We start from the raw sequence: 21,769 nt of genomic DNA on the forward strand, positions 1-21,769 counted from the left end.
GAAAGCAAGAAAGCATCTTTAGCCTTTCCTTCCTCTCTTAGTTCAAAAGAAGATTTTCTCTCTCATCCTAAAAGCCCATTCTTTGGGTGATTTGCCTTCCTCCCAGGGCATTCTCTGTTCTCATTGAATCTTCTCGATGCTCTCCATTCTCATCAGCGAAGATATTTTCTCATTGACGGAGCTAGACCACCATGTTAAGAATTTCTTCAAGGGTTTTTGAAGATTATTGTGCTTCCTTGCCTGGACAGTGGGAACACAAACTAAGAAGACTGTCCACTTCCAATTATTATCAGGTGCCTTGGACTGGCCAGGAGTCTCATATAGCACTCCTTTAAAGCTTTTGTTAGGAGTTTGATCATCATGAAGTTATTAAGTTTGTCTTAATTGATATTAGTTTGAAAATATAATCTGTAAATTAACATCAGTTAGTATAGCTACATGATTGTGTAAAAGCATTGGTAAAGATGTGTTTACATTTTATTAAGGCAAAGTTTTTTTTTTTAATTTGGCCAACATTGTCATTGTAAATGCAGTAGTTTTAGAGAATTAAGTGCAAACTGCAGTATATGAGGAATAGGCTACACATGCAATGACTGCAGCCATTGAAATAAAGTTTGAAGAAAAGAATTATGGTAAGGAACAAACTGTAGCAATACAGTTATTTCAATAAAAACTTTGTATCAAAATTAATTTTTAAATTTTTATTTAATTTTGTTTTTGTTTGTGTAAGTGATAACCACACCCTTTGCAAGTTATGAGTTTGCTTGTGTGTGTGGGGTTATATAGTAGTGATTTTTTTTTTTTTTTCCTTTTTAGATTGTCAAAAATGGGAAAATTTAAATGCCTGGAAGCTCATTTATAGTATCCCTTATTCCCCAACTACTTGACTTTCATCTCTTACTTTGGGTCTTTTCCTTCTAGCTCATCAACTTATTTAGATTTTCATACTTCAGTCTTTTTTTCATGTAAGAACAAATGCCTTTGGGCTTGATCTGTAAGTTTATAGATGACTGTGGTATTTTGTTTGCTGTAGGTTTTTAGTACATTGTCATCAACATTGTCAGGTTTTCTGTTTGGAGGTCAGACTTGTAATTTTCTCCACTTATATCATCTGATCCAGGTCTTCATGTATGTCCTTTCTCCATGATTTTCTACCCCTTCCCACTGGCCTTTGTCGTGCTACTTCCATATCTACCACTTTTTTGAGTAAGTACTCCTCTCCCCTTCTTTTCACGTGCCAGAATCATTTCATTCTCTGAAATCTCTGTTTGCTAACCTTTGAACACTCCACACCGTCTCTCAGCAGCTTTCTTATTGGTAACATGCACTCTTCGATTCCAATATTTTGTTGTTGCACCTCTTCAAAATCTGCATCTTCTGTGTAAGTGCACATGTGTCTGTTTTGCTGAGAAGTACAGATCTTGTACAGATGTTAAAGATATTTGCTCTGTTTATTAATGGGATGTTTTAATATACAATTAGTCAAGCATTTTCTTTCCACTTATTCTTGGGCGCAACAAAGCTTTTTCTTACTGCACTCTCAGTACAAACTTCACCATTTAGTATGTCAGTTAGGTAGCCTTACAGGAATTTTCTAGCTCCTCAAGTCATGCCCTTTCTCTGTAATGTGATCCTCCTCATCTTTTTCCTCCTTATTTAGCTTCTCTTTTCACCCTGGCATCAAGAATCTTTTGTTCATTGATATTTTACAAACCAGAGTATCTCCCATGACACCTGTTACTTTCATGTAAAGTATTGCTTTCACCCTTAGCTTAGTTAAATTTCTTTTGATGCACATTTTAGCATCTGTTTGGTTCTGTATACAGTAATTGAGTTAAATTTCCAGAAAACTTAGAGGGGGGGGAAATTGTTAAATATTAAAAAGGGTAAATAAATAATTCACGGAATAACCCAAGTGAAAAATGTCAAGATGCATTAACATTAAACATTTATTATTAGTAAATAGGCTACGTGTATTTAAGTACAGTAACTTATTTTTTTAACAATTTTTGTGAAAATTTTATAATTCTTGCAGTTGACTTTGTTCCTTTTTGTGAAAATGCAGTGAAGCACAGTATAATGAAAAGCAAAATTGAGGGCTGTTCATGATTGTCAGTTTTTTATGAGTTTCAGAATATTTTTATGAGTTTCAGAATATATTGGTATAGTCTTCTTGGAAAAATTATTGTCATTACAGTAGCTAGGTACTGTATTAACAGCACTTAGATATTTCTGTTAATGCATCTTACAAAGTCATTGATGTTATATACAGTTAGGATATGAAAACAGAAGTGTGTTAATGTTCAAGTATTTGGGTAAATGTTAAGAAAATTTAAATGTAAAGTTCACCTGTTGGTATTTTCTAGGTCTAGAAGTTTGAGCATAGCATATTTAGGTTATGAGTTAGCTCATGATGAGAGACCTGTCTACGTGCACACAGCTATGAATATCTATATAATCTAGGCATTTTTTCCCACTGAGAAAGGCCATAATGATTAAGATGTGACAATACTTTGATAAGAAATACTGACACTTCTCGTTATATATTTTTTTTTTTTGTGATATGAATTAAGGATTTTATGAGATAGACACTTGTTATGATAATAAAGATCTTTTGAAGAGGTGTTGATTATAGTATGTTGAGATTCATGGCTGGAGTGCCCATTGAAGAGCATAATGCAACAAGGAGAAGGCAAAATATGAATGTGGTGTCTAGAGGCTGGAAGATAGACTGGGATCTGAAAAACTGATATTGATGTGGGTTTATGAGAAGGTTAGCTTAGTGGTTCAGAAAAGTAAAGTAGTAGACATTGAAGTAGGCTGGCAGGACAAAGTCCAGTAAGAAGGCATAAAAAATCATAGAAAAAGATCGTAGATGAAGACTTTGACTAGTAAAGAATTTAGACAAGTTATACAAGAGATTACTCATCTAATCCTCTAAAAGGAAAACTTTTTGTGAAAATGTACATGATATTGATATATAAGCCCATATTGCCAAATGCTCCTGGGATAATGCTCAAATCGATGTAGAATTCTCAGTACTCCTTTGTATGTGATCATAGTTCTCCAGTTATTGGGCTTGTGTGAACAGTTGATGTTTTTTACTTGGTAAGAGCTTCAGAGTACAGTGCCCACTGAATACAGCACTGTATTGGATTTTGCTTGGTTATTCATGAATGGGGCGTGTCTGTATTTTCTCTTATGTTTTCTTTTATTCTATGTTTGCGTCTGAGTTTAATTCTTATTCAGCTACATCTAGTTCCTTAAATAAAGGTCTGTATCCCGCACTGTATGTGGATGTACCTTCGCTGAAGCTTTTTCAATCAGAGAACCTTGGTAACAAAGTAGCTATCTGGAATGAGGTGAGGGATGGGGAAACCACCCATTTACCCCGCTTCCAACCACCATTTTCTTTTATCCTTTTTTGAGTCAAGATGTCTGCATTGCTGCTGTGGTCATGGAGCTCAGCTTGGTTTTTAGGCTGTTATAACATACTATTGTGGCTATGGTGGTTCTGCATGTCAGAGCTACTCAAACAATGAATTTTAAAATTTTATTAATGCTCTTATTTAATGTTGCTTTGTGGTTGTTCATTATACTATCAGGGAAACTTGAACAACTATTATAATGCTCTTATATGTTATTGCGCTTATGGTTATTCAGTATGTTAAGGATATAAGAACAACAGTGTAACTTTTTATGTTCCTTTCTTCAGGGACCTGTTTTTGTTATGAGGTTCTTTTATAAAGGCTTCAAACTTATTATATTTTTACAATTATATAATTGCTTATAAAGAATACTAAACCATGTCTTTCTAGCCAGACTTAAGTTTGTTTGCTAGAGAAACTTTATTTACTGTATTATAAAAGCCCCATTTTCTTTTTCTGCAGAGGTGAATTATTCTTGTGAAATTCTCCAGAGTGCTTAGCCTTTCCACATGTCCTTCCTGCCTTCTCCTTCCTTCTCAGTCTGGGACCACTAAATAAGGAGAGGGCCTTGGGAGTCTTTCTTGAGGTTATCATTTGGTATTTCCGGTGGGGGGTTCCTTTCTCTTGGAGAAGTGACACAGGTCTAATTCCTTCTTTCTTTCATGGCACGAGGCTCATGCTTGGTTGATCTCTTGGTCTTTTGGAGGACTGACATTTCATCTCCACTGGTGCTGTTCAGTGTTTTTAGGTATTTGGAGATTATGGGAGTCTGCTCTTTGTTCAATTTCCAGGGCAGAAATCATTTACATATGCGCACAATTTCTTCTGTCTTGGTTGCCTAGACCCCAGCAACAACCATTGATTTTGCTGTTCTGAAGATTGCGGATGGTTACCAGAGTTTCCCTTTACTGAGATCATTTGGCCATGGCTGAGAGTCAGGCCCCTCCTTTGGTTTCTGTCTTTAGGCTTTTGCCATTACAGCAATGTTGACTGAGGGACAGCCAGGTGGAAGAAGGAAAAATTTCATTGTTATGAAGCCCTTTTACTCTGTCCTTTCCATCCCCCTCTTTTTGCCCAGCTTTAAGGCTACTAAGATGGAGCGGTAGGGCCTCTCTCATATGGGTGTTTCCGCTCTTGTAAGGGAAACACATTTTATGCTTTCCCTGGTTACCAAGTTCTGGGAGAAAGTTTATACAGTTACAATCTTGCACTTGTTTCTCAGCAAGACTCCCTTTAAGAAAGTCACACCCTGTTATGGATGTTGTCCACAATTTCTGTTAAGCGTATCATCCATATAATTGTTATTGATCGATCAGTCTGCTGATTGGTTACAGGTACCCTTCCCTTGTAATGTCTCTGCTCCTTTGTTGCAGGAGGGACAAGCTCGCCCCTAGGACTGTGCATGCAGGTTCTTGAGAATCTTTTTGGCTATGTTCTCTGGTCTACTCCAGGCTGGTAAGCTTTCTTATGATAACTTGGTCACTACTGCTTTGTGCTGATTTATAGGTTTTTTATTTTATGGTGTTGCATTCATTTTGATGGTTGGCATGCCACCCACTTGGGCACATACACTATGCACGTTTGTGCACAGCCTATGTCCCTGCATCATTGGCTGTTATGATGAATCTTGTTTTCACAATGCAGTTATCGTAGGATGTGAGGTGGTCCCACCTTCAGGGGGGAAAGAAGTTCTTCTCCAGCTGTGCCTCTTTATGTTGGTGTTTCACAGATGGGCACTGCCATTGGGTACCCTGTGTCCAAAGAATTGTTGTCCAAGGGTGTTCATGTTTTAGCTGTCCATACTGATAATGATCCCTCAGTGACATCTGCACACTTTGTGCATACAGTGTACTATGCAACTCTTGCTGAACATGTTGGAGTCACTGCATATGTATGTGCTCTGCCCATCCCCTTGCACAATCCAGACTGGTACTGTCACTGGTACTTTTCCAACGGAACCCATCATTTTGCTGTTCGGCAAATGTTGTGGTCGGTAGTTTGTGGTTGAAACTGTCCTTGCTTGCATTATATCATGGTTTAAATCCCTTACTCTGCTTGTGACTACTAGAGACTGTGCTTGGTGCAGTAATCCTGTCTGTAGGCAGCATGCTACTGTGCTGCCTGTTTCAGGTACAAATGCACCCTTTCTCTTTTGTGGAATATGTTGTTCTTGGCCCTTGATAAGTGCAGCCCATTTGAGATATTTAGTACCACATTGTTCTAGTGCCCGTATCAGTGTATGCCCAATTGGTGCCCGTTGTACAATCCAGCAAATGCTGTTTTCTAAGGTCAGTAGTACCCATGTCCACTGTAATCATTTTTATCAGGACAGTTAGTGTTTTGGTTTTAATAGATGTGGTTATGCAGCAACTTGGCATGTAGCCACCACTGGTGTCGATGAGTTCACTGCCATTTCCAAATACAAGTATGAGCAATTTCCGTGCAGGTAGAAGCATGTGCCCGTACCATGTTAAGGCCTGTAATTTACCTGATCTTTACATATACCATACTTGTAAACAGTCTTGGTCATCAAGCTTGGTTTTATGTGTGAGTAACTCCATTTCCCTTCAAGTAGGGTACTCGGTTACTGGGTTTCTTACCATTTCATGTGCATGCTTTGTTGCTGATGGCCACTTTACAGCTTGTGGATTCTTGGTTCTGGACTGCTTTTCTTGGCAGTTCTTTACCAGTCTTTTTGTCAGTCAGTCGAACTTATTTTTAGGAAAGGTGTTTGCTCATTCCCCAATATCCTCAGATGCAAATGCAGAGGTGCAGCATCATTCCTTTTACTTTTTTTTGTTCCTTATTGCCCGTGAGAAGGAGGCGGTCACATACTTAACCATTCCTTTTCACCTCACAGATTGCCTTGCTCCCCTATGCAGTTTGAGGGTTTGGGAGTACAGTAGTCTTCATTTTTTCTGTGAATAACAGGATTCTTTTGGAAGGGGAAACTTCGGCGTCTCCTTCCACGTTAGGGAACCTTGGGTGATTTCTTGGTTGCCTTGCTTGACAGTCTCCTCTATGACAGTTTTGTCTTTCCAGTTGAGCATTCTTTTAGAGGTGCTGGTATCAGTCACGTGACTCTGCCTAAGTCTTCGGGATGATTTTCTTCCAGACATGCTCAGGAATTAGTTGTTATTAAATGTCATTCTTTTTCTTCACGAGAAAGTGGTAGGTTAGTTTTGTTTACAGATAAACCCCAGATAATATGGAAGTAGTTCACTCTTCTGACTTTTACAGTGGCTTCTTTTAGATCTCTCAAATCTTTCACAAATTTTCCCATTGGTATTGATTTAATTGAGGGCTCAGTGTGAACAAATAAATGCAAATTAAAAGGAAGAGTTGGTTTGTTTCAGGCATAGATTAGAACTCTTTTGGTCACCGTCACTGACGTTTTTCAAGCGTTGGATGGCCTTTCAGGGAAATAAGAATACTTTAAATATAATTACGATTTGAAAGAACTTTTATGCAGCGGTGATTGCAAGATTGAAGATTTTCATTCTACCTGAGTCAGCCAGGTAGTAAACTTTTTAATAAATAAATTGCAGCTATCTGTAAATGTTAATGCCGTTTTAAAGGTCTCTGTATGTGTCATTCATTCACAAAGGAAGTCTGTAAGATGTAAAGGGTGTAAAGTCACTGAACCTTGACGGAGTTGTGGCTGAAGGTAAAGGGTGTTGATGATGTTTTGTAGTGAGAGAGAGGTTATAGTCGAGATAGCAAACTGGTTAGGTTTTTTTATTTTTGTTTTATCATAGCATTTTCGACAGTATGTAAGTGTGTGTTTGATAACTTAACTGATCTAGGTTTAGTGTGCTTAGTGAATTCTTGTTGCATCTCGTGGAAGGTGAGGTTTTCCAGTTTTTACTTATTTTTGAGAGGAGAGTTTGATGTTTTCAGTATATGAGCACCTGTTTGTTGTATGAACATGTAAACGCTTGTATCCTCGTTTGCTTTCGTTAAATCTTGGCGACGGGTATGAAAAGTTTTCAAACATGAACTATTTCTGTATGGTGATTCCTGCTTTCACTTGTAACAGGTACATGATTCCTTTTTTAGGAGATGAACATCTCAAATCGTAAGATAAAATCATGTGAAGAAAGAGGTTAGGTTTTACTATTCGTAAACTGGTAGAATATCTCTCTCTCTCTCTCTCTTTCTCTCTCTCTCGTGATAAGTTCGAGACGAGTGGTAGATATAATGATATCGTTATTACTCATAGAGGGATTTACTGTACTCTCAAGTTGTTAATGAGAATGATCAAATGTAAAAAGAAAAAAAGGAAATAAGAGTAACTTTTAAGTACTTCTAAATTGTTTGGAGATAATGCGTCACTTTTCCGCGATGACTACACCATCATCGAGAGCCTTCTCTCTCTCTCTCTCTCTCTCTCTCTCTCTCTCTCTCTCTCTCTCTCTCTCTCTCTCTCTCTCTCTCTCTCTCAAAAGGGACGATTAGAGTGAGAAATACTCGTAAAAACCTCCTCCAAGTCGGGCCTGCTTGACAAATGATGGTCGCCATTTTAATTTAACAAGTCGAACGTGGCGGAACAGTTTGACATTTCATTCATTATACGCTTGAAAATTGCCTGGTGGAGATTTATCACTCTACGCTCACGCTCCGCTCAAAATCGAAATGGGGCAGGCCCCCCTTCCTCGCCCTCCCTCCCCGCCTAACCAATTTTTGTGTTTCATTGATTGTGTTTTGATTAATCGATTCTTCGATAGAGATTTTGTTGGAGTCGAACTAGCTTTACCCTCTCCTTTTTTCAGTTAACAGTCGAAGGATTGAAGAAAGGTTGCCTTTTTCGAAATGGGCTACTTTTGGGGACGAATTTTTTCGCTTTTCTTCACTTGGTTGTTCTTCCTGTCAGGAAATTGCGAGGACTCAGGTTGATTTTTAGGGGGAAGACAACGAGACGGTCATGACTTTCCGAAGCAAGCTAGATCTTTTTAGGAAAGTAATTGTCAGTAGGCTTCTCCCTTAAGTGGTGATATATTCGTTCAGTAGCCTCCTCCCTTAAATGGTGATATATTCATTCAGTAGCCTTCTCCCGTAAGTGGTGATATATTCATTCAGCAGCCTTCTCCCTGAAGTGGTGATATATTCATTCAGTAGCCTTCTCCCTTAAGTGGTGATATATTCATTCAGTAGCCTTCTCCCTTAAGTGGTGATATATTCATTCAGTAACCTTCTCCCTTAAGTGGTGATATTATTCATTCAGTAGTCTTCTCCCAGAAGTAGTGATATATCAGTTTAAGGAAAGGGGCCAGGTTAAATGATACGGGAAATTAGGCAGTGATCCTTCTGCCCAGTTCAGTTAAATATAGCTCTGGTTCTGGAATCCGCTGGAGTATTTGTATGTCGGTTTTAGGTGCAATTTACTATGTGAGAATTTTCATTCGTAGTCAGAACTGTTGTTGACTTGTTTCGGTGCATGTTCACTCAGCTAGTTAAACTATCCAAAAGATTCTCTCTCTCTCTCTCTCTCTCTCTCTCTCTCTCTCTCTCTCTCTCTCTCTCTCTCTCTCTCTCTCTCTCTCAACATCCAAGTCACATTGGTTTGATAGGTCCAGTATCATTTTCATTTTATATCTTGAGAAAACTAACAAGTTGCTCTCTTTTTCCTCAGATAAAAGCGTCTACTCTCCCGGATATGCCGTCGATAATGGCATGGTAAGTGAAGTCTTCATTATTGTATGTAAATTTTTAAGTGTTATAGTTGTCATGGATAAAATACCATCGTTGTTTATCCATAGTATCTTCATAGTATTCATATCTTACTTGTGAGGAAAAGTTCCTATGTGCGTAATCTCGTTTATACTAGAACTAGACATTCCGTTAGAATTATTGTGTTAAATTTAATCCAAAGGCTTCTTAATGAATCGTTGAACACAGAAATTTATTAAATAAGCAAGAAGGAATAAAACTAACAATTCGTGTTTTAATTCATGTTATAGTGCATCGGGAATTCTTTGGGTGAGGAAGTTACTTTATGGTAGAAACGTTGTTTTAACTCATTTTTATTAGTATTATTGGCATATTATTGGTCCCGTTCTATCACTGAATCAGTGACCAATTTATAGGAAGTAAATTTCTTTAAATTAACTCGGGAGAAGTCGGTCACAGCAGAGAGTGAGTAAAGACAGAGATTGTCCTCGGCTGGAGAACGTGTTTGTGAAACGTGGTCAGTGTGTCCGTAGATTTACTCAACTGTCGGCTTTCGAAGCAACATGATTAAGGTGCCCAAAGCTCAAGATTGAACCAGCGAATATATTAATAAAATCACTTGTTCGGGAATTTGTATAATTCAGCAACAGCTTCTAAATATATCTTCGCTTCAGCATTAATCACTTTGAAGAGGAGGCGTTCTTGAAACGGAACTTTATACACGTTTCCGTTGGAATAAAGTATTGGGCGGTAGTAAAATAAGTGGTGAAAATTAAATTGGATTCTTTGGTCATTTTAAGCGTGATTCTGATGACGGCGTTAATAAAATACGTTCGGAAGTGTTTTTTTTTTTTTTTTTTTTTTGAGACTCGTTGGTCATCATCATCAGTATTGGATGCTTGTAATCAACTACTGATGGTAAAAGTTGTCAGCAATAATATGAAGATAATAGTTGCAGTAATAATAAACACTGATGTCTGGTATTATTGTGTTAGTGAAAGAATATTTATTTTAGAAATCATAATACATGTTTAACAAGAATATCGGAGATACTGTTGAAGTTTATCAGCATTTTTACAGGTTAATATAGCTCTATAACCTTGCTTCTGTACGAAATACAACAGTTTTGTGAGCTTTAGACTATAAATAGAACGACCGAGCAGCTTGTCAAGCTCATTTAATAAAATTATTAGTATATGTAACGCATGCTACATTCTTCTGTATTTGCAAATAATGAATAGAGAAGTTATGTGGCGCTTGACGCGTTTGTGATGATTCTTGGTTTGTGTGTGAACTTGTAATTCGTGTGGAAGTTTCTGCACAGAGTTATCCACGATTCGTATGGTAGAGAGTATTGTCATGTGTTTTGTCTCTATCCACCCTCTTGTCAGGGGTAACGGCGTAGCTGTATGTATGTTTTATTGTGTGTGTGTTTAAATAAGTTTGTGCTGTTAGACAGTATTTACGTAATTTTGCACTCTGAGTTATTTTCGTTTTTAACCACCTTTCGTATGGACAGATTCGAATAAAAGGGTAAAAGAACTGCTTAGTGGCCAAGCAGATTTACACTATTAAGTAAACCTTCCCAGACTAGACATTGACTCACAGGAGGCTCTAAAGTTATGCCTGTTATTATAGCCTAAAATTACAATCTACCAGAAGAAAGTAAGACTCGGTGAACAGCTCACAGGGAAGCGTACGGTCACAGTAGAGTCGCCATAATCGTTCAGTGAATATGTATCAGAAGCGCTCCCTTTGTTTACATGAGTTGACTTGGTTCCTCGAAATCAGGACATTAACTGATTTATTCAGTGATGGGAGGTGGCCACGTTTCACCCTTGTTCAAATATATAAGCAGAAATTATGGTATTTCTAGAACTGTATGGGGCGCACATGGAGAAGCGTGTGTGAGCGTTGTCCATAAAATGTTAGGAAAGTGAAAAAGGAAAGAAACTCTCTCTGAATCAAGATTTATAAATTTAAAAGCTTGAAAACGTGAAATCGGGTTGGTATAAACATTTAAGGTAGCTGACTAATGGAGAATGGCTACCTAAAATGTCTTTATTAAATTGCTTGTGATTCTTTAGTGTTTTGGGCACACATCTTGGACTGTAAATTCAGTTGCCCTCAACTTAGCCTTTTACTGAAGTTTTGCGTCGCATGTCCTGTCGTATGCTTAACTCTCAGATTTTCTCTGACCTGAAATAGCCACCACTGTAGACCTTGAAGATTTAACTGGAGGATTTTAAATGTACAAAGCTCGTTCTCTCCTCGAGATTATTCTAGTTTCACTGGATACAAGTGTTTTATATTTTGTATCATTTAATTTCTCGCTTGGGTTGTGGCCCTGAAATATGGTAGATTTTGGCCATCTCATGATAAACTGTGAGTGAAAGTGGTTTCCATGGCTCACTGTCCTGTTGCCAGCGAATCTGCAGCTTTAAAACACATTGAACACTTTGCACGTATGACTAAAATATGAAATAAAAAGGACTTTGTCAGACTCTTCTGTAGCAGCATTGGCATGGTGATAGCAACCTCATCTCTAAAATCAAAGCATAGAAACTTGTAACAAAATTAGTCGTTTGGTGTTGGTGGCAGTGGGTCACAAGAAGACTTCTTAGACTGCGTATGCCTTTGAAACGGCCGTTTTTAAGCACCAGATGAAAATGTTGATCAATTCATGAAAATTGGCAGCGCAACCACTAGGGTCATCGACGTGTTATGGTATGTGTTTTGATTCGAATCTTTGCGAAAACTATCTACTTATATTGAACGGATAGAAATACTGAGAGGCTTTTTATAAGATTAAATGAAAAAAAGAGCCTTCGCGAGATTTAGTGAAAACCAATAGGTATAATCGAAAATGTCAAGAGATCTCCAGGCCAGAAGGTGTCGTAAACGGATTTCTTGCCCATTTTTCTATGCAAAGAATATTCGAAGAGGCAGATCAGGAGTGTGTCTTGATATTGATAGATTTATAAAGACATTATCGCCTTGTACATTGATAGGAGCATCATATGCCGTAGACAGTGGAGCAAGCAAATAACTCACTGGTTCAGATGAAAATGTGGTAATGGAATGCATATCCGAAGTCTGTATAAAAAAATTTTTTAGTTTTGTACTGATGCTTTTAGTTTATCTTAAAGGAAGTGTATACTACGAGATAGTGGCAATGATGCTAAACTATAAAAAGTAAACATTTCTTTGTTGTTAGAGTGACTTAAAAAAAAAAATTTAATTCTTAGTTTCAGAAATAAATGTTTCACAAAAAATAATATACATAAAATATCTTAAAATCAAATATAAGGAATTACAATAATTAAAAATATTCCAGTGGCATAACCACCAAAATATTACATATTCCAGTGACACAGCACCACAAGTTCGAAATCTTCATTCTCATTAAGAAACTCCAAGCATCATCATAATACTACGAAATTCCTTTCTTGCAGACTTCGCATTTACATCCCATTATCACATTTTCATCTGGATCAGTGAGGTATTTGCTTTCTCCACTATCTGCGTAGTATGGTGCTCCTATTATCTGTATTGAATATTACTAGATTACTTTATTAGTGTTAACTTTTGAATCTTTCCCCGTTCGTTGATTACATTGTGAAATGCTCATGTTACAAGCTCGGTCATTTCCTCTGGTCTTCCTCCTCACGGCGAGTGACGAAGGAAAAAGGGATTCTCTTAACACGAAGATGATACCGAGATCAGCTTTAAAAACAAGTTAACGGCTTTCCATAAAAAGGGAATTTATGAAAGAGCACTACCCCCTTCCATTGGTTGACATTATTTAAGGGGGAGGGGGGTTGACATTGGTGTCCCATTACTTCTCTCCTCGGAATAGCTCCTCTGTGTAAAACAGCGACAAGGGTGAATATGGAAATAATAGGGAGGGCCCCTCCCCCTTCCCCTTCCTCCCGTCCCACAGGGTGAGGGGGAATGGTCTGGGGAGGGAGGAGGGGAGGAATTGGGAGTTGAGGAAGAAGTGGAGGGGGGGGGAATGTTAGATGGTGTTTGCTCTCAGCAGGGGCGGTCTCTCTGACGTTATACAAATGGCTCAATTTCCTACGTACACCCGCTCAATGTGATCAAGAAATAGCTTACTAAAATCCTCTACTGAATAACAAATGGCTCCTTCTGGGCTTTTGCTTTTTTCAGTATTTTGTTTCCTCCGCCTCCGTTGAAGGTCTTTTCCTTTGGAGAGTTTTTGTGATTGGGCGTCGCATTTTAGCCTTTTGTTTTGGGAGTCAAATTTAATGTTTGTCCTTCTTTTGCTTTATTGTGTCATACGTTATTGTTTGATTTTTTTTTTTTTTAATTCAGGTTTCTTGGAAGTAATTTCTTGAGTTAAAATGTTTTTAATCTTGAGTTTATATGTTTTTAATCTTGAGTTTATATTTTTGTAATCTTGAGTTGAAATGTTTTTAAGTGGGAACATCGATTAAAATTTATTTTGAATCAAGTTTTGTGAGAGATTGTGAATTTGAAGATTGATAAATGAATAAAAATGAAAGGATTTTATGGAAGCTTTGTCAAAGAATATGTTGTATAGGATTTTGAAATTACGTGGCGTCAGACATTATAAATAAATAGTCTTCAAATCAGATATGGGTTTTCGTGTTTTTTCAACTTGAATGAGGTATGCAGTATTTTTCGCGCTCCTTCAGTGAAATAGTCTCGATCTTAGAGTATAGAAAACAGTCTCTGTGTCAGTTCTTGCTGTCAGTTGTTAAGAAAATGTGCGAAAGAATGAGGATTTTCTGTTGCTTAATGGAACACTGCCTGTACTTTAGAAAAAGTCCAGAATTGTAGAGTCCAGAAAGGTTGTTAGATTTAGACCGGTAGCTTTTTCGGGGATTTTCTGGTTTGTGTACCAATGAATATTTAATTATTAGCTCCAGAATTTTCAGACAAGTTCAGATTTCACAACAATTCAATAGCCAGAAATCATTTCTCAGAAATTAAAGCTGACATTCGGGTGGATATTTGAGGCTAGCACTCAAGTTTTATGAGGTCCGAAGTCCGTAAGTCGAACAGGTAAATAAATTTCTGACGGGAGAGGAGCCGTCATGGGGAAAATCCAAAATGGACGACGGAGAGAGCGGTAAATATTCTAAATGGGAGTTTAGTTTGCAAAATTGTTCAGTTCTCGAAATCATACTTTCCTTTCATGAACTTGTCTTCTTTTTTTTAATGTTTTTTTAAGAACTGTGGTTGCCTTTCTATTATTTTTTATGAGGTCAGCTCCATTTTATTTATTTATTTATTCTTAATAAATGGACGACAAGAAGTATTTGTGTTCAAGGATGTTTGTTGAAGCTTTTACCATGTCTAATTGAACTGTTTGTGTATATAGCCAGGTCAGTATCAACAGACCTTGCTGTATTTAGTCGCTTAATGGCTTAGGTCGAATCTTAAAATTATTTTCATTGGACAAGTATTTGACTCTTGTTGCAAATGCTTATTCTCATAATTTTCATTAATTTTGTTGTAAATTTCGATAATTTTCTGAACTAATGTTCATGGTAGCCTGTGAATCATTGCACCAGGGAAAAGTTGGTGTAAAAACGCGTACACACACACACACACACATAATTATAATATGCTGTAAGTATTTCGGTTTGTGGTTAGAAAAAAGTTACCCCTTCCTTAAAATGATTTCTTTTTTTTTTTATAAGGACAAAATTTATCGGTTTCAATTACTAAAATCTCATTTCCGAATTTTGACTTCTTATTTCCGCCGGATATCTGGTGTGTGTGTGTGTGCGCGCGCGTGCGTTTTTTAGTCTTTTGACCAGAAGTTTGGATATAGCTTACGAGAGACCCTTTTATTGTTGATTTTGTAAATTTATCATCTGCTAAAGGGTCGAGAGGCAAGCGCCAGCCATAGGGACGTTACTTGCTATTCTGAAACGTGGGCCAAGGTACCTTCTATCTGCTTGCATTAAGGACCTTTAGTAGAAGAGGCTAGAGGCTGACACCGGGTTCGACGACGACCAATCCTAACGTGGTCATCACCCTAGAGTCTTTGTTACGTAGGATAATATATTTGAAAACATAATGCCCACTTATACAATGGGGATTTTAATGGTATATATATCTTACCAAGCCGCATACATTTTAAAAGTGAGTGCTTGTATGTAGCCTCATTCCTACAAATGAAGCTGAGCCAAGAACCTGAATATTCTTTAGGTTGGTCGTCATCTTATGCAAATCAAGAGCACTTGAATCGCAGTCCTCTAACGTCATGTAGACCCCATGTACAGGATTTGAAAGAATCTCTCTCTCTCTCTCTCTCTCTCTCTCTCTCTCTCTCTCTCTCTCTCTCTCTCTCTCTCTCTCAGGCAGTAGGTTCCCATAACATTTTGATCGTCGTTACGCCGGCATATATAAACCAGCAAATCCGACCAGTTCTTTTGTCATTCTTCCGTCGGAAGTCATGCGTACCCTGGCGTGGGCGGCACTGTGGCAACACTATTGTCTTGACATCGCCCTGTTGGCCTCCAGCTGAGTTGCTTTCTGTCCAACTTCTTGAATTTTGCAATTTAATATTCACTCGTCATATATCCAGAGATTCTTCTGGACAACCATATTTGAGTGTAGAAATTGGGTAATTTTAATAGTGTTAATTATAGTAATCTTTGCCTCATCTTCGGGTAATGAAAACAATTCCAGTGAGGAATGTGTTTCATACCGCAGCAACGAATGGCTCAGTTTTGCCTTAGTGCTGATCTTGTTTTAGTGAATTTTACAGTCTACTTTAGCGAAACGAGAAGTGGGGTGGGCTCATTCATTTCTGTTACTTAAGAGAATGATTTATTGTGCTTTGCACTATTGAGGATTTTTGAAATACAGAACCGCAAGACCGAAATAAGCATAAAGCGAAAGAGGGCTAAAAAATTAGCCTTAGACCTACTATTGGAAAGATAAAGGTTTTGAAGTGTCATAGACAATTAAAACGTTAATTGTTGAAACATTGTCTGTGTATCTGGTTTACTTTTGTTTATTTAGAGTTATTAACCAAAGTATTTTCGAATGTACTGAAGTGGGTGTCCTTTGAACATTCTCTTAATGTAGCAATGCCCTTTTTCATCGTATGTGGCGAACAAAATTCGAAATTCTTTTATATTGGTTAATTCTCTTCTTTTGACACACACACACACACACACACACACACACACACACACACACACACACACACACACACACACACACTCTCTCTCTCTCTCTCTCTCTCTCTCTCTCTCTCTCTCTCTCTCTCTCTCTCTCTCTCTCTCTTCTCTTCATCATTTGCGAACTGCTTGCAAGATTTATTTCATAATCTTTTAGAGTATGAGGGAAATTTAACTAAAAGAAATCCCTCAAAGGCGCGATGTTTGAGTGGGCGTCATAGTGCCACCAATTATATATCTGACCCCAAAGTATAGCTTGATCTTTAAGCCGAGGACTATTTTTAGCCTCAAATAGGTTGGCATTTCATCAGGCGACATTCCTAAGTTCAAACTTGTTTTTAGATGAAATCGCTCCGGATGTTAACACATTTTTTATGAAGTCTTATCTTCCATCGGGATGTCGAGAATTTCATCTAGATAGAGACAGGAAAAAAAAAGGTTGCGTTTCTCTTGGTAAAATTAGAATTAGAATATAAACGTGCTTCGACATTTTAATTTTCTTTCCTTGATTTTTACTGAGTTATACTTTTACAATATATGGAATTTTTTGTCTTGGGTGTCAGTTAGTAACCACCCAGGTTTTCCTTCCCTACACGGTACCTCATACGATTTGATACGGTGGTGCAATTGCTGTTGGTATGTTTTGTAGATTGTAAGTTTTTCGCAGCCCTTTTATGATAAGAAGTAATGTTACAAGTAATGCTTGGCTCTCAGTATTGAGAGGTTCAGATGTCTAAAGTCTAAGCCAATTTATGTTATATAAATAGTTTTCAAAAACAGGTATTATTAGTTTATCATTTGACGTTTACATTCTTATTTTAATTTTTCGTATGAAATCTTTTATTGCCTTTGTAAATAATTCGTAGAGCATCGTATTTTTTTTCAAGTGAAGAATTAATGATGAACAAATGTATACTCTTTTTATAATGAAGGTTTAAGAGGCTAGTGTCTTCTCCAGGATTAGGTCTTGCCCTTGTCTTCTTCTTACCCTTGTATCCTTCTCTAAATTTTATATAGGCCTGGGCTGGGCAAGGACATTTAATTTGGGTTCCTTTCTCAAAAAAATCTGTTGAATATATTTTGACCTCTTTAAAAATACTCTTCACTTTCAAGTTTCATAATGACCCACTGCCTTTCATTTTGTGGTATATGAATCAACATAACTTTCAATTGATAATTAGGGTTTTTTTTACCGTTAAAAGGCGCCTAAAGCATATATTTATTGATTATCCCATCCAGTCTAAAAAGCATATGCTGGCTAGTGGTAGTGAGACTTTATGTTTAATAAAACGGTTTGCGAAATCTAGTCAGGCTTCGTCATTAGGCTACTTTCGTATTGAGTCGTAGTCTCTCTCTCTCTCTCTCTCTCTCTCTCTCATCCTGCAAACTTTCTGGCGACTTACTTTACAGTAAAAGTTTTAGGGACTTCCACTTTTTCAACTTAGGATCTCCCATTTTTGTAATAAGCCTTTTAGACAGTTTACCACGCTTACGATCAGTGGCGTTGACCTAACACTGCTCATTTCTAAAGCCGTAAAGCTGAGGAAGAAGTTCTATAACTTCGATATTGCGATCTATATTTCTATAGCTCCCCGTTCACCATCTCAACTTAGGCACTCTCAAATTTATTTTACCTGATGATATTCTAGCACGAGATAAATATGTTTCTTTGAGAAATGGGTTATTTTTTATTGCGTTGTCGTAAGAACAAAAATGTTATTTTTTTTTTTTTTAATGAAGTTCCTTGGTGATACAAGATTGAAGGCAAATCGTTGCATGACAGACCTCAGAGATTAAGGTTAGCATTTTATTCACTCTTGTCTGAAAATGTTGTTAATGTACGCCACCCTCACTATCACCACCCTCCCCCTCAGTTCCCAGAATTCCACCACTAATATTCATCTGTATGCGTTACAAATTCGACTGATGTTTCCTGCTCTGTCGTGTTTCTTTTATATATTAACTTTTATTCTTTGCACGTTTGCACCATGTTAAACCTGTACTGGTTTTCGTTTTTTGTAGTTTCTAAAACATCTACAATTTCTTCATCTTTTACTCAATCCATCTTTCATTCCTGTTTGCATGTCCAGACGATCTTCAAATAATTATTCAGCAAGCGTTTAGGCTATATCGTTCACTGTGTTGTCGTGCTTTCACATTCTAAGATTTATTTCACACGCCTAGTCCACTTCTGCTGTATTCCAACAGCTGTAGTACTTCCTTGCACCTGCAACCTAATTCTTCTCTAAACTTGTTGCTTTTATAATACCCTTATGCATCATCCCCGTCTAAGTCAAGATAACTGTACTCTTCGTAACGTTATTTGATTTCTTCTAGCGAACTAATTTAATACATTTCAGTACTTCCTGCCATCGCCGGTTAATAGTGTATGACATTAGAAATAAAACGGTGGCTATTTTTATAAGAAAACGACGGTTGAATGCTGTTACGAAGAGTCTTAATATATTTTGTAACAGTATCAAGAACTGTAATCGTGTTGGACGAAACAGTTAAGAGTAATCTAGGAAAGTAATTATAATGGGAATAGTGTAGTATAAAGTCCCAAAAGTTCTCACTTTATTTTGGCTCTTGAGACTCACGTTAATGAATACTGCATACAGTGTGAGCTATCCTCAGTGACGTTTTGAATTTGATTTTGTAGGGCGCTTAGATAGAACAACTACTTTGATGGTAGCACTCTAGTAGGTATCAAATTGCAGTCATCTTTTTGTCTGAATTTGTATTGAGTATTTTTCGTTGTCCATTCTTTAAAAGGTAAGCTTCTCTGTGGTTCTCCATTAATAATTCGTCATCTATTTCTATGTCTTGTGGATTAGCATACATTAGCTGAAACTTCTGGGGTCTTTGGCGATAGATTAGGCTGGTAATCAGAATCTGTTTTGATGCAAATACTAAGGTAATTTGGGTGGATTTTGAGTTGAATCGACTGTGGATCAAGGACAGATATCGTGTAACTTGTTGCTAAATATCCCGATTTTGACGAGTTTTGATGCAGATTTTTCTTTTTCATTACGTGGATCTGAAAGTTAGTGATGATTAATGTTTTCTATACTATAAGCTAGTTTTTTATGGAAGACGGCACCATATCTCCATTTCTGGTTTTTGTTGTTTTTAACTATTAAAGATATGACTCGGCAGCTTGGCTCGAACACGCATAATAAAACTGACATATACAAACAAATACTATCAATTCCATGTAGCATTTTGGCCCTCAAGACTCTTTTAGCTTTTTGTCGAAATAAGCCGAATTTGTAGGCCCGATTTAAAAAAAAAAAAGGTAACTCCGCAAAATAGTGAACAGCCGTATCCATATCTTGCAGTTGCGAGAGATAAAACCAATCGTGAATGAATTTCGTAGTTCCCCCATTGATTAGCAACGAAAAATAAAACGTTTTGCGGAATGGCCACCCATAATGACAGCCCCGCGAATTCGTCCGGTGTGCGTTATGTTGGTAAATATAGATCTAGCTGCTCGGACATTCCGGCTGGGAATATGTTTTCAGATAATTCCCTGGTTTGGGCGTCGGCTTCGCTTGTTTCCTTTTCTGGCGTTTTCTCCTTTTTAAGTCAGTTGATCGTCGGATGACTCTCTCTCTCTCTCTCTCTCTATTATATAGGTAATTGGCTTCTAATTATGTTTAATACTTACTCAGCCATGGTTGTGCGAACCTATTAGCACAAATGTTAACGCGCGCTCTTGGCTGTTATTTTCCTTCAATGCAATTTAAATTTTCACACTTTGAATTATATTTACAATGGCTTTGGCTATTATTATTATTATTATTATTGTTGTTATTATTATGATGCTTACGAAAACCGGAAGTTCAATAATTGCCCAGTTAGCTTCTTCAGGTTCGAATTCCAATATTTTGAAAACGAAAGAATGGGGCAAAGAATGAACATAAGACCTAAAAAGTCATTTTGGTTGTTTCAGCTTTAGGAATGAGAATTTTAGAACTGTCATTTCTATCACGAAACTTTAAAGAAGCACGTTTTTCCTAATAGGTTTTGAAACGTCAGTCATTATTATTATTGTTATTATTATTATTATTTTATTTATTTATTTTTTTTTTTGTAACGATGCGAAATAAAAATTCTCTTTAAGGTTGTTCTGTTTTTTCAAGCTGTTTTGAGCGAATTGAAGCTACTGTTTAGTAAATTGAAAGTTCTCTGGGTACAAAGTTGTGGCCCAGTTATTTTAGGAATCCGCCCCGATGTATTTCCCCCGCCGTAGCTTTTATAAGGTTTTGTCTCAGGTTGAACTCTGTTGCCTGGAAGTACAGTACAAGTTCAGTGATCTGTCTCCGATAACGCTGAGTGCCCCTTTGGGCATGTCGAGCCGGCCTTGTTGGACGTTTTATTTAAACTTTCCTACTTCGTGACTGCAATTAATTATTACCAGATGCTTCTGGGCCTATGAGTGACCTGCATCTTTTATTCGTAGATGGTCTCTATGTTTTGCCATTGGGTAGATTTTATCTGCGTGTGATGAACTTGAAAGGTTTTGTTTTTTAATCTATAAATTTTGATTTTTAATATATATTTTTAAACCTTGAAAGGTTTTACTTTTAAAGCAGTAAAATTATTATTATTATTATTATTATTATTATTATTATTATTATTATTATTATTATTATTATTATTATTATTATAAGTCAGCCTTCTGATTTTCAGGTAAATGATCTAAATGTGTCACGAATATTCATTTTACCTAAACCATGCAGCATCAGTAATTTTTTTATCTCCGTATGTTTTGGGACTCTCTCTCTCTCTCTCTCTCTCTCTCTCTCTCTCTCTCTCTCTCTCTCTCTCTCTCTCTCTCTCTGTTTTTGGGGTGGTTGGGGGTGGTTGGGTGGGTGTTGACGGAGTTGGGTCCAACAGAAGCCGAGTAACAAATAGTGTGTGAGCAGACGGGATGTCTCAGGGGGGAAGAGGCGAGCTCGCTCCTTCAAATGGCTGCGATTTGTACTCTTCAATTACTTCGAATACCTAATCCTTAGAGACTCGACTGGAGTCTCTCTCTCTCTCTCTCTCTCTCTCTCTCTATCTCTCCACCAGACTATGAATTTATTTTGCTTCCCTTTGGGAAGTTTTCGTTGGTTTGATCTGAGGGGGAAAGAAGAGTTTGTGTGTGATTGTGACCAGTACCGTATGTATATGTATGCGAATACCGTATATGGCCGTGTATGTGATGTGTATGTTGTGCTTGTTTGTGCCAGTGGTGTGTGTATGTTTGTGAACGGAAGTACGAAAGATGACGGGAGTTGCGTTTTCCCCTCTGACGTCGCTTGAGGTTAGATTTAGTTGCGATACAGCGCCAGCTATTTCTTCGTTGACAGATGGGATATAGCGGCTAGATTTACCTTTTTCCTTTCCCGTCCGCCATTCACAAATAGGATATAGCTATAGGCCTTTCGAACTTTTGTGTCGTTGACGGAGTGAAGATGTGGAAGACCCATTTCA

The 21,769-nt window shown here is 37.4% G+C and overlaps 1 protein-coding gene across 18 annotated transcripts in view; it reads left to right on the plus strand.

The window, feature by feature from the left end:
• da (daughterless) overlaps positions 1-21,769 on the plus strand; it is a 624,884-nt gene that overhangs the window by 18,415 nt on the left and 584,700 nt on the right. For all 18 annotated transcript variants that reach the window (XM_067103717.1, XM_067103756.1, XM_067103616.1 and 15 more), the window contains exon 2: positions 9,061-9,104. In XM_067103717.1, coding sequence (XP_066959818.1) covers positions 9,061-9,104 — 44 coding nt within the window. The remainder of the gene's footprint in view (positions 1-9,060; positions 9,105-21,769) is intronic.

Source organism: Macrobrachium rosenbergii, chromosome 1 (genome assembly GCF_040412425.1).
Source record: "Macrobrachium rosenbergii isolate ZJJX-2024 chromosome 1, ASM4041242v1, whole genome shotgun sequence".
NCBI classification, from domain to species: domain Eukaryota; kingdom Metazoa; phylum Arthropoda; class Malacostraca; order Decapoda; family Palaemonidae; genus Macrobrachium; species Macrobrachium rosenbergii.